The following is a 13,754-nucleotide window of genomic DNA, read 5'->3' as shown; positions in this document are numbered from 1 at the left end:
TTCGCTTAACTTCAGAGTTCCTACGGAACCCGAAGCCAGTGAGCTCCCAAAAGGCCTTGTGCTAGGTAGAGATGGGAATATACATATAAGGATCAATCCCCTGGGTGATGTGGGATGTCACACCCATCACTAGCGCCATCATGGCCACCACCACCTTCATCGTCTCATTGTCGCCGCTGGAACCATTGCAGCTACTACCGTCCTCGTCTCACCATGAACACCACCACTTGCACTTCCCTTACCACCACCATAACATTCTCTACCGCCATTACCCCAACCCCCACAACCTTCTCCATCACAATCACCCACACGTCCATGGCAACAACCACCTCCACCATCTCACCACCGCCACCACCAGTATCTTTGACACCACTACCTCCCACCACCATTGCCATCACTAACACCACCGTTGCTATTACCACCACTGTCTCACCAAACTCCACCATCTTCATATCCATTTTCATCACCACTAGCAGCATATTATCCATCTCCATCACCCCCACCACAAGGGTGGCCGCCGCCGCCACCACCATCTTAGTTACACTACAAAAACATTAATACCAAGCACAAATTTATTATTATTTTATAGACATTTTAGATATTAATAAAGACAGTTTTGATTTTTTCATTTAAAAAAAAAATTCTCGGATTAAACTACTACACATACAAAATCCTATTTCTCGTAATCTCTTAGAAACATTTTGCAGAACATTATCAAATGGACCCTTAATTTGCCTTTAATCGGGTCATGGGTTTATTTCTTGCGTTCGGGTTTTAAAACCCCAGTTAAATCTCAGCAACCCATCCAATCCTATGGCTCGTATCACTTTCCCAAAACCCCGTAGTCTCTCGCAAGAGAGAAAAGGTTTCAATAAGGCCGGTGCACAGCACCACAAAACCGAGAGCAACAAAAACTACCAGCCGCCACACCACTGCGGAAGCCATTGCCGCAGCTCGAAGTACACAACCACTGTACATCTGTTCCGCGACCTCTGGGGTTTCTCAATCAGGTCGCCATGGCGATAGACAGCGGAACCAAGGAGCAGCCGCACAAGGAGCACAGGTCCCGGCAGTCGGGCGCCAAGGCCGACAAGAAGAAGAAGCCGGACGCCTCCCAAAACGGCAAGAAGCCAAACCCAAGGGCTTTCGCTTGCCAATCAGCCGGGAAAGCCAAGCGTCTTCAGTCACGCACCGTCGAGAAGCAGCAGCGCCGCCTTCACGTCCCCACCATCGACCGTTCGTACGGCGAGCCGGCTCCGTATGTCGTTCTGGTTCATGGACCTCCGAAGGTACATATAATCACTGCAATATATTTCCTGCGTTGTGTAAATCTCGTTCGAACTGCAGTTAATTTGTTCGAATTGATAAGTTTTATTGAATTTCTTGTTGTTTATTTGTAGGTTGGGAAGTCTTTGTTGATTAAGTCGCTTGTGAAGCATTATACCAAGCATAATTTACCGGATGTTCGAGGCCCGATTACCATTGTTTCAGGTGCCAAGTTTCAACCTTTACTTCTGATATTGCAATATTTTTTTTTTATATAATTTGATGTTGGATTGAGGACTGTTGGTTAAACGCTTGATTAATTGATTGTGTTAGGGAAGCAAAGGCGGGTACAGTTCGTGGAGTGCCCTAATGATATCAATGGTATGATTGATGCCGCAAAGTTTGCTGATTTGGCACTACTACTTATAGACGGAAGCTACGGTTTTGAAATGGTGAGACTCGAGACAATTAATCTTCTTATGTTTTCGTCTATCGCCTCCACTTGGATGGTTTAAATTCAATGGAAATCCCAACACCGACCGAAATATGTAACTTTTTTTATTAGAATATTTATGAGTTCAACTCGTCTCATGCTATTGAACAAGCGCACAAGTGTGCGGGTGTGCACACACACTCATAGATGTCATTAATATGTGTACGGACATGGCTCTGCTTCAATGTTGATTCGGTGGATGTTCTTGGTTTTGTGATACCTCTCATTTGTTAGTCAGGGATTCATTTAGCTTATCATTTTATCCATCAATATCCTGTGAAGATATTTATATTATAATATTGTATTGCTTTCACTTATTTTTGCAGGAAACATTTGAATTCCTGAATATATTACAAGTTCATGGTTTCCCAAAGGTTATGGGAGTTCTTACACACCTCGACAAGTTTAAAGATGTAAAGAAATTAAGGAAAACAAAGCAGCACCTCAAACATCGTTTCTGGACTGAAATATATGATGGAGCTAAATTGTTTTATTTATCTGGTCTCATTCATGGAAAGTAAGTAGTAACTCTCTGCGATCCAGTCAATGTGTGAAAGTTGACAACTATTATGAATTCAATTCATATTTCATAATTATCTTCCCCCTGCTTTAAAATAGGTATGTCAAGCGTGAAGTTCACAACCTGGCGCGTTTCATATCCGTTATGAAGTTTCATCCTTTATCTTGGAGAACTGCTCATCCTTATGTTTTGGTAGATCGTTTTGAAGATGTCACTCCACCTGAAAAAGTGCGTTTGAATAATAAATGCGATAGAAATGTCACATTGTATGGGTATTTGCGGGGATGTAACATGAGAAAAGGAACAAAGGTACGTGCTTGACTTATAGAGCTTGTCTTATTACCTTTATAAATTTATGTGAATTAATTTAGAGTATTACTGTGAATAAAAGGAGCCTATAACTAGGTCAAGAGAGGTTCTTTAATGCTATACTGGAATTCCAAGTGAAGGGATCGAGCCAGGAATTCATTTTCGTTGTGACAACTTTTAAATGAAAAGCTCCTTTGTTTTGTTCAAACTTGGCAGTCTAGATTATTGCCCCCCAGCACACATTTTTGGGTTGGTTACTTGGTGCTCCTGTAACAGGCCTGTCTCAGCCAAAAATAGATAACAGAGAATACATTGGATTATATGAGTATTTGGATAACGTAGGATTGATTGCTGGAATGCCACTGAATAAGCACCCATTTGGGTTAAGTTATAGGCTTATAGAATTATAAACAAACTCAAACAACAGTAGGGCTCGCTTGGTTGAATCAGGTCAGATCAACTGGGGCAAGCATTAAGTGGATAATGTTACCCATTAAAAATGCATCTTAGGGGTCCGCTTTTTGGGATGTGTTAGGATCCTAGTTATCGGGCTTCAATGGGCGTCTGCTCTCCTTGTCTAATGCCAGCCCAATTAATGTTGTCTAAAGCCCGTAATACTTTTCTAATGAAAATGCTACCCATCAAAAAGGCATCTTAGGGGTTCAGCTTTTTGGGATGTGTTAGGATCCTAGTTATTGGGCTTCAACGGGCTTCTACTCTCCCTGTCTAATGCCAACCCAATTAATGTTGTCAAATATAAAAGTACTACGGGGCTTTAGACAACATTAATTGGGCTGGCATTAGACAAGGAGAGTACGTTGAAGCCCAATAACTAGGATCCTAACAGGATGAGATACAAAATCAGTAGTGTTTTGAGGCTTTTTAAGCGGTTCTATTTTTTTATTTGAAAATATCTTTCAAGAGTGCATTTGAAAATTAATGGTTGTGTAATCTGATGCTTGGGAAAGTTAATTGTTTCAACTAAATACTGATGCATATGATTGTGTAACTTGATACCTTCTTTTTTCTTGTTGGATTTTTTAAGGTTTCCTGTTCTCCTAGTGAGAATCCCAAAAATCACAAGAATATTTTTTATACTCACTGTAATATCTAGCATAACATTTTCCTTTTATACTAAGAAGCTCCGGATATAAGTAAATATGATTGTGCATTGTTTATATGTGTTTCAAAATTCTAGGAACTTTGCAAAAAAATTTTTGGCATTTTTGCTTAAGAATTAATTGATATTGGAGTCAGTCTCACAGGAAAGACAACACTCTGAAAATATAATTCGTACTCTTTTTGTTTTTTGTCGATATATAGTTGTCTGATGTACATTGTGTATCAGATTCATATTGCAGGTGTTGGGGATTACAGTTTAGCTGGCATGACAGGATTAGCTGATCCTTGTCCTTTACCCTCAGCTGCCAAAAAGAAGGGACTGCGTGATAAGGAAAAACTGTTTTATGCACCTATGTCTGGACTTGGGGATCTCCTGTATGATAAAGATGCTGTCTATATAAACATAAATGACCACTTTGTCCAGTTTTCAAACCTTGATGAAAAAGGCGAAGCAACAAAACAAGGTTTTTATATATTTTGTTATTATTTTTGTATGCATGTTAGTGCATATGGTTGAGCATTTCAAAGATACATATATTTAGTTTGATTCCATTCTATGTATATGTCTGTCACAATCTCTCCCTAGTTCATTTTTGAAGAAGAGATCTCTTTCTTACATTGACACCTTCGATTTTTATTTTTGAAGGAAAAGTCATGTTTCTTTTTCTCCTTTTGCTTCAATCAATTTCCTCCCTTGACACTCGTGTTCTCTTGTAACAGGAAACCCCCAAGATGTGGGTGTGGCTTTGGTAAAATCTCTTCAGAACACAAAATATTCGGTTGATGAAAAGTTAGAGGAGAGCTTCATTAATCTATTTAGCCGGAAGCCCAATTTATTATTGAGTGCTCATAGTGATGGAATAGATATTGATGAATCACGAGAACAGAATCTTATGATAGAGCCTGTAGAGGAATATCAGTCTGGGGAAGCTGTCAAAGGTGATGGTTCTGCTGAAGAAAGCGATGCGGAGGATTCTGATGGTTCAGAATCAGAATCTTTATATAAGAATGAAGCAGCTCCTAAAGATGCATCAGATGCTACTCTTAAAGATCACTTGAAAGAACATGTTGAGATTCATGATGGAAGGTCAAGGCGAAAAGTTATCTTTAGAAATGACCTTGATCATAACAATATGGAGGTGAACAAAGTTAAACTTATCATGCCTGCTGAATATAAATCATCAATGTTTTAAACAACTAGTTTTAAGATTCACCTAGGTGGTTTTTGGGGTGGGGCTATGAAGAAAACACCTATGCCAAGTGGGAGTGGGCTATAGACTAGCCTAAACGCCTAGGCTATTGCCTAGACATGATTTGGGCAGGGTTTTTATAAATTCATGCTAATTTTATGTTTCTAACTTAGTTTCTATTAGTTTATTATGACTTTATGACGTGAATTATAGAAATGATAATAATAGTCAAATATTTGATTGCTTGACATGCTTGCTTGATTGTTTACAAAATATTATAATAATTTTAGGTACCATGAGGCTATTGCTTTATGCCTTGAGGCAATCGCCTAGACAAGGCAATCACCTAGACGAGGCTATCCATGAAACGTCTTGGCCTCACCTTGGCCTTAGAAAATATGATGTGTGTGTGTGTTTGCCCACAGGCAAAAAATATGATGGAGGTCCTACAAATCAAAAAGCTTTTATTTTTATTTACCACTTTGGTGTTTGCATGGTTATGTTATTGCTCAATCGGCCTTTTAGTTTGTTAGATGACTTCCATTATTATTGAATATAAACAATCTAATATTTTTTTTCTTCTCATTTACTTTATTAATGTCTAATCGTGGTCATAGTTCTATGAAACTAAGCAGTGTAATTTTGTTTCTGGTGGACTCTACCATCATGTAAATTCTGGATTGAGCGTTGGATATATATGCATGATAGATGTAAATTCTTCTAAAAACCAATTTTTCTGATTATGGATGTGAAGAATCAATAATACAAGTAGTGGAAAGAAATCTATATATGGATGAAACCAGAAATCTTATGCCCATGTTCTCTACATTATTCCATTATAGGATTCAGCTGAAGAGGCTGAAGAAGAAGGTGACAATGATGACGACGACGACGATGACAACAATAATGATGTTGATATTCAGGGATCTTCTGGTTCAGAGTCTTCAGCAGAAGATGAAGATCTCCATGAAACAGATGGTAAATTTACTCCTAATTTGCAAATTTGTTGTATGGTGTGAAATTCTTATTTTCTATGCAAGAGCTATGCATATGTTTTGTATATCAGATACAATACAAGCATACAACATTTTTGGGTGAACGGTTTGTGATGCCAAACCCTATATTATGTATGTTGATAAAAGTTAAAAATAAATAAGAAACTGGTATATAACTGAAAATGTTATCCATCATTTTCCTACATATTGTAATGTTTCTATTTGTTAGATTCCACAATGTATTTCTGTTCTCTAATTCTATCTACCCCCCTTTTTTTCACCTCATACTAGATGAAACGGGGAACATTGCAAAGTGGAAAGAATCTTTGGTAGAAAGGGCTTCTTCAAGGCAAACTATTAACCTTATGCAACTTGTATATGGGAAATCAACATCAATGCCAACAACTTCTAGCAATGAAGATCATGATAGCAGTAGTGCAGATGATGAAAGTGATGAAGATGATGACTTTTTTGTGCCAAAAGGAGAAGGAAACAAGGTTTGTTCTGGAAACTACTAGTTTATATCTCACTGTAACAGGTGCATGCTTTTTTTTTTTACATAAGACGGAATCATATATCTTTCCATTCTGAGGTAACTTATTGGGATAACCTTCATAACTGAGAGTGCGTGTTTCATTTTATTGTTTTTGTTTTGTTTATGCAGAAACATAGAGGAATAGAAAGTGGAAACTGGGATGTTGAGGACTGTTCCAAATTCACAAATTATTCGAATCTCAAAGATTGGAAAGAGGAAAAGCTTAGAGAGGGTATTTGTGATCGTTTTGTCACTGGTGATTGGTCGAAAGCTTCTCAAAGAAATCAACCCACAAAAGCTAAAGTTGAAGATGATGATGATCTTTATGGTGACTTTGAAGATTTAGAAACAGGTGAGAAGCATGGCGGGAATAATTCAGATGACGCAAGCAATGGTGCAGACCACAAGGAAGATTCGGCCAAGGAGGAGAGAAGGCTGAAAAAGCTAGCTCTTCGTGCAAAGTTTGATGCTCAATATCCTTTTCACTTGAAATATCTTCTTAATGTATTTTTCAAAAAATTACATATTGCTCTTCCACCACCAAAAAGCAAGGAACGTTTCTGTTTTGTGTTTGGTCATATTTTGTGTATATTTGTAGAGAAATTCTGAAATTACTTTTGTGTCCTTAATTTAACCAACGTTTGATGGAGCTGAGGCATCTGAAGAGGAGCTTGATACTAAACCTGAAGGCAAGTTTGGTCGAGACCAACCCAAAGAAAGTGACTACTTTGACAAGGTAAAATTCCTGCATATATTTAAGATTGTTTAGCACAACACGGTTGTGGGAGCTCACGCCTAGTTCTTCCAGTTGAAGGATGAGATTGAACTTCGGAAGCAAATGAATATTGCTGAACTCAATGAACTGGATGAGGCCACCCAATTAGAAGTAGAGGGTTTTCGGACAGGGACATACCTACGGTTGGAGGTTCATGATGTCCCTTATGAGATGGTTGAATATTTTGATCCCTGTCATCCTATTTTGGTTGGAGGAATTGGTCTTGGTGAAGAAAATGTCGGACACATGCAGGTTAGTGCACATTAAAATATCTAATTTTACTGCTTTTGTTTTTCCTTTTATACTGGCCCTCCCCGCTTGCATGTGTACGATAGCTTCTCTATTTCATGCTCATGAAGAATTAATGTGTGGTTGTATTTTAATAAAACTATTATGTTATTTATTGGTGGTTTTAGACAAATAGATAATAACCAAGTGATTTACACATAGAAAGAGGCACGAAAAAAGTGATTTACACAGAGATTTGTATTCGAATTTTTTTGCCTCGTTTACTTAACATGAATTGCTAAGAGACTGTAAAACGTTAAAAGGGAAAATTGTGAATGCCACTCAAACTAAAAATCTTGTCACCTCCTAGACTCATGTATTAGTGCAAATGTACTTCCATTATTTTCTATGAAAGTTTAGTCAAAACGTATCATCTGCAACACATGCGAGCCATTTTTCAAGGTTATTACCACTTGAAGACAACTAGATGACTTAGGGTAAAAATTTAATTGATTAAAGCTTGTGGAACATATCTTTGCTTCCTTGAAGACAAGCTGTAGTCAAAGAAATTCTTACCCCAACATTTGATGAATTTTGACGGGATTTCTAGCAGAGTTCGATAGAGGTGGTACATCCAAGTTAAAAGTGGTATTTACGCACACCCATAAGTCCAGGTGGCATTGGTGCAAATTTCCCAGGTTAAAATATGTCAAGGTCTTAATAGGCAGTCACTCTTAGTGATTAGCACTTGCACAGCCCCTTATGAGTTCAATGTTCACATATATTTATGAAGAATTTTAATCTCATCAGATGATGTCTTCCATTTCTTTCAGGTCAGGTTAAAGCGGCATAGGTGGCACAAGAAAGTACTTAAGAATAACGATCCCCTTATTGTTTCTATTGGGTGGAGGAGATACCAAACAATACCAGTTTATGCTATTGAGGATCGCAATGGAAGGCATCGCATGCTTAAGTACACTCCTGAACACATGCATTGCCTGGCAATGTTTTGGGGCCCTCTTGCCCCTCCTAATACTGGTGTGGTTGCTTTCCAGAATTTATCAAACAATCAGGTTTGACAAGTTTCTTTTCTTTTCGTTTTTGTCTTATTTTTATGTTTCTTTCATCTCTTTGTAATTTGTAGCTTGCAAAGCTACTTTAAATATATATTTCATATAAAATTCATCCAATTAGGACTAAGTTTGTTGAGAATATCGCGTTTAAGAATGGGAAAAAATAGAACAAACTCCGGAAATCGAAAACAAATAACCAAGATAAATAACACCAAGAATTTATGTGGTTCGGCAATATGTGCCTACATCCACGGGACAACAACAATCTTTCACTATATCAATAATGAGTACAACCAATAATCTTGCCAAATCTCTAGAATTAGGAATTGACGAAAAACCTGAAAGAACAAGAAGAAGAAATACACTATCTCTTTTCTTTTCTCTCGCACACACTTTACAATATTCTCTCACTCTAATCCCTTGAGTGGTATACAATTTATTGTTTTGCTCTCTTCTCAAAACTAGTACAATAGTCCCTTTATATAAACATAATAAAGGTCTTCTTCAATAAAGATTACTAATCCTAATTGGAATCTAGTTATGAATCCTTCTCCAATTGAGAAACTAACTCCAATTGTGAAAACAATTTAATCTTCTAAGACTATAATTCCTTATAGATGTAGAACAACTTATCATGGGTTGGAAAAAACCCAGCAATCTCCCCCTCCAGACCATGAGGAAGGTATACCAAAAAAAAATGTGATTGCTCCTCTTGACCAAATTCCCATTGATCGAATGTTTCATGACCAGACTCCCCCTGATCAAACTACCCATAATCAAGCTCCTCTTGATCGAACTACTTATTAACCAAGACCCTCTTGATTAGACTTCTCTTGACCAAGCTCCCCCTTATCGCAATACCCATCGTCATTGGCAAAGGCAATTATAGACTTCTTTGCCAGAAAACCATCAATCATCTGCATTAAAGAAGCTCTTCATCGAAGGTCACAACACCTGCAGTATTGTTCCCATCCTTTTGTTCCTTTTTCCATTTACGACAATGCTTCATCATGTGACCCTTTTTCCCACAATAGTGGCAATCACCATTGAATCTCGTCTCACCAGAATTTTTGCCTCTTTTCTCTGTGACAAAGAGTTGTCCAGCGCCTGCACCTGAAGCTTTTCTCCTTGTTTCTTCATTAAACATGCTATCCTTAACAGCATCCATCGATAGTACGCCATTAGAAGCCGAATTGCTTACTGTTACGATGAAGGTTTCCCAACTATCTGGCAAGGATCCTAGCAATAAAAGTGCTAGCAGCTCTTCTTCAATATTCAAACCCATACTGGCTACCTGATTGATCATGTTCTGAAAGTTCTTCAAGTGCTTGGTTACACTAACATCTTCCGCATACTTCATGTTGACAAGCTCTTTGATAAGGAATGCTTTCTTGGCAGCGGTCTTCTTCTCAAAGAGGGATTCTAACTTCTTCCAAAGAGCTTGCGCATCAGTTTCTTTAGACACATGGTGATAGATGCTCTCATCCACCCATTGTCTAATCGTACCAATAGTTTTACGATTCATCTTGGTCCAATTGGCATCAGACTTATTTGCTGGCTTGCTATTAATACCTTCAATTGGCTCATGGAGATCTTTACAATAAAGCATGTCCTCCATTCTTGATTTCCACGTAACCCAGTTGGAGCGGGTGAGTTTCATCATAATTGCACCCTCCAATCTAAACAGATATCAGCCAAACCTGGCTCTGGTACCACTTGTTGAGAATATCGCGTTTAAGAATGGGAAAAAATAGAACAAACTTCGGAAATCGAAAACAAATAACCAAGATAAATAACACCAAGAATTTACGTGGTTTGGCAATATGTGCCTACGTCCACGGGACAGCAACAACAATCTTTCACTATATCAATAATGAGTACAACCAATAATCTTGCCAAATCTCTAGAACTAGGAATTGACGAAAAACCTGAAAGAACAAGAACAAGAAATACACTATCTCTTTTCTTTTCTCTCGCACACACTTCACAATATTCTCTCACTCTAATCCCTTGAGTGGTGTACAATTTATTGTTTTGCTCTCTTCTCAAAACTAGTACAATAGTCCCTTTATATAGACATAATAAGGGTCTTCTTCAAAGTCTCTCATTATTCAGAACAGTGGAGATTTCGATCAATGTGTTTTCGCCTCTCCCATTCAGGCTCTCTCGAATTGAAACCATTATGCATGGGTAAGGTTTCAACTCTGCCACATCTGTTGGTAATGGAGAGTTTGGAACTTGGGAAGTACTACTCAAACTTTGTTAATCGGACAATAAGATGGCCACATCGTCAACTCCTAATAAACCAAATAAGAAAATAAGCTGCAAGGTCATGTAGTAGAGGCTAGCTTACTACAGCTTTGCGATTTGATGATTTTGGACAGTCGCTCGAAGTTCGACTCTTCCAGTGCTACTCTCTCTTAAACATCATGCGTCTTCTTGGATTCTTGTGTTTCTTTTGCACCATAGACATATTTGTCTCTTAGGAATCTAAACCTGTTTTCTGCCCTTTGCTGAGCTACAGTACCAATCGAGTACGTAATTTCAATCCACAACACACTGGTCTATGTCTTGTTCTTGCACTTAAGTGCTGGTTATGCTATTTTCTCTCCTTTAAGACAATTTTTATTTAACCAGCCTAGACCTGGAACGCAAGTTGAGTTTGTGATTTCACAGGCTACCTGTATAAGGTGTCCTTGAATGTCTAGGTTTAATTTCATATAAACAGATTTTATGGAATGACGTTGATTTGGAAAGGAAGTAAATGGTGTTCGAATATGATATCCAGGCCACATTGACCTGTTTGGTTTGAACATTGTGTTTACTTACCTTTCATGAACTCTTCCTGTGGATTTTCTTGCTTAGTGGGTCGACTAAACCTTTTGTCAATTAGCCTATTTATAAGGTTCCTCCTCTCTCGTTCTACCCACTGAAATAAAAAGAAAACACACAAGATGAAAAATGACAAAACTAATCATTCAGAAACCTTTGTGCCGCATTATTTATTTTCCCAATTTTCTCTTTTCATTTGAATTTTCGAATTTTAAGGCCTACACTGTGTTTCTTTGTTCCTAAGCTACTTTATTTGATTTGGCAGGCACAATTTAGGATCACAGCAACTGCAGTTGTGCTTGAGTTCAACCATGCATCACGAATAGTGAAGAAACTCAAACTAGTTGGTCACCCCTGCAAGATTTTCAAGAACACTGCCCTTGTAAAGGATATGTTCACCTCGGATCTTGAAATAGCTCGATTTGAAGGTGCTGCTGTTCGAACTGTCAGTGGAATCCGGGGGCAGGTCAAAAAGGTATGAACTGTCAGTGCTGCCGTATTTCTAACTGGAATGATATTCGTTTTTGGTATTGTTGAGCTGGCGTTGAGATCGAGTATGCACACACACGCGCACGCACGTGTGTGTATATATATATATATTCACGAGTAACAGACACATAAGCTCTTTACAGATTGTAATTAAATTTGTGAGTGCATTTCGTCATATGGCCCACGATGCTAATATAATTTACTTTTATTAATATTAACCTTGACAGGCTGCGAAAGAAGAAATTGGTAACCAACCAAAAAAGATGGGTGGACAACCAAAAGAAGGGATTGCTAGGTGCACCTTTGAGGACAAAATTAAGATGAGTGACATTGTTTTTTTGCGTGCTTGGACTCGAGTTGAAGTTCCTCGATTTTACAACCCATTGACGACGTCCCTGCAACCTCGCGACAAGACCTGGCAAGGGATGAAAACTACTACTGAATTGAGGAGAGAACATAATATTCCTATTCCTGTCAATAAGGATTCACTTTACAAGGTAATATTTGATGATGTGAAGCTACTTATTGCAGCAGCACATGGTTTCTCACTCTAAATTCTGCCCCGGCAGTACTTCTGCTTCTCTTTCTTTAGTTTTTCATTGTCCTGTTCTTGTCAATTGTAATTTTCTTTTCTGTGTGTCAACAGAAAATTGAAAGGAAGTTGAAGAAGTTCAATCCGTTGGTGATTCCTAAGTCACTGCAAGCTGTGCTGCCATTCGGAACAAAGCCTAAGGATATTCCCAGTAGGAAAAGGCCACTTCTTGAAAACAGAAGAGCTGTTGTCATGGAGCCTCACGAACGTAAAGTTCATACTCTTGTTCAGCATCTCGGATTAATACGAAACGAGAAGGTATGCACCTTAAGACATAATGTGTTTGAACCCTCGTCCTTAGTGCAACACTAATACACAGTCACAACTTGCCAGGGTGTGGCAGGCATATATCTGTTTGAGTAACCGAATGTAATAGATGATTACTTTTTTGAGTTTTGACACATTGAGCTTGCGTATCACCTTGAAAGCAAACCTCAGAGTATGCCTGAAGTGTGACCAGTTTAATATTCCCGCTATCTTGACTTGTTTTAAAGCTATCGACCGTCTGCTAACCATTTTGTATTTGGCTTTTTCACTTTTGGGGTAGAAAGAATATAAGAAGGGGGTGTCCCCTATCTGAAGAAACTGTTATGTCATTTTATGTTTTGTCTTTGTTTTGAAGACTCTTTTATGCAGTTCAATAATTTTTTAAGGTATTTCAACTTCACATCCGCTTTTTCAGATGAAGAAGCGCAAGCTAAAAGATGATAAAAAGAGGAAAGAAATTGAAGTCCAGAAAGTCAAAGAAGAACAAGTGTCTAAAAAGCGCCAGAGGGAAGAACGACGGGAGAGATACCGGGCACAAGATAAAATGAAGAAGAAAATTAGGAGAAGCACAGAGGACTGATGGATGCACAAAGGTTTGAACATACTACTCTGCTGCTTGGGGAAACTGGGTCGGTGAGCTGACTGAAAAGAAAGATAAAGTGGTACGCGGATCACGTCTACAAATACAGTGAGACTAGGGATGTCTTTTGCAATTCGCTGCATTCGAGGATTTGATAGTCTCAGAAACACGACCCAGATCGGGGGTTCGGACAGTCCCCTTGGAAAGATAAAACGACGTGTGAAAATTTTTGATGTGCATTTTTGTGCCTTGAATGTGTTTGTTCTTGGCTTCCTGAATTAAGTTTTAGGAAGCGATACAGATGTGAGTGATGAGACTTGAACTCGGGTACAATGTTTTTGTCAAATGCAGGATCAAGTTGGATTGAAAATTTTGATTTTAATTTCAATCCGCTTTCAATTATAAAATTTTGAGTTTTGGAGCCCCGAATCAAGTACTAGATTCGTTGAATACCGAGCACTTGAAAAAATTTCCGTCAACTCGACTTA

General features: G+C 38.3%; 1 protein-coding gene across 1 annotated transcript; it reads left to right on the top strand.

Moving 5' to 3' along the window:
* The first annotated feature begins 769 nt into the window (after positions 1–769).
* On the top strand, positions 770–13,689 carry LOC137716219 (uncharacterized). Its single transcript, XM_068455646.2, has 17 exons — positions 770–1,289; positions 1,401–1,491; positions 1,600–1,718; positions 2,086–2,276; positions 2,378–2,588; positions 3,937–4,174; positions 4,431–4,849; positions 5,743–5,878; positions 6,187–6,392; positions 6,560–6,903; positions 7,070–7,166; positions 7,239–7,457; positions 8,267–8,506; positions 11,604–11,813; positions 12,055–12,324; positions 12,474–12,677; positions 13,102–13,689. The coding sequence occupies exons 1-17, from the start codon at positions 1,017–1,019 to the stop codon at positions 13,264–13,266; spliced, it is 3,633 nt and encodes a 1,210-aa protein (XP_068311747.2). The 5' UTR covers positions 770–1,016; the 3' UTR covers positions 13,267–13,689.
* Positions 13,690–13,754: the final 65 nt, after the last annotated feature.

The sequence above is a fragment of the Pyrus communis genome, chromosome 3 (genome assembly GCF_041283825.1).
Source record: "Pyrus communis isolate YQ-2024b chromosome 3, ASM4128382v1, whole genome shotgun sequence".
NCBI classification, from domain to species: domain Eukaryota; kingdom Viridiplantae; phylum Streptophyta; class Magnoliopsida; order Rosales; family Rosaceae; genus Pyrus; species Pyrus communis.
Note: the sequence above shows the minus strand (reverse complement) of the source record. Positions and strands in the feature narration are given on the sequence as shown.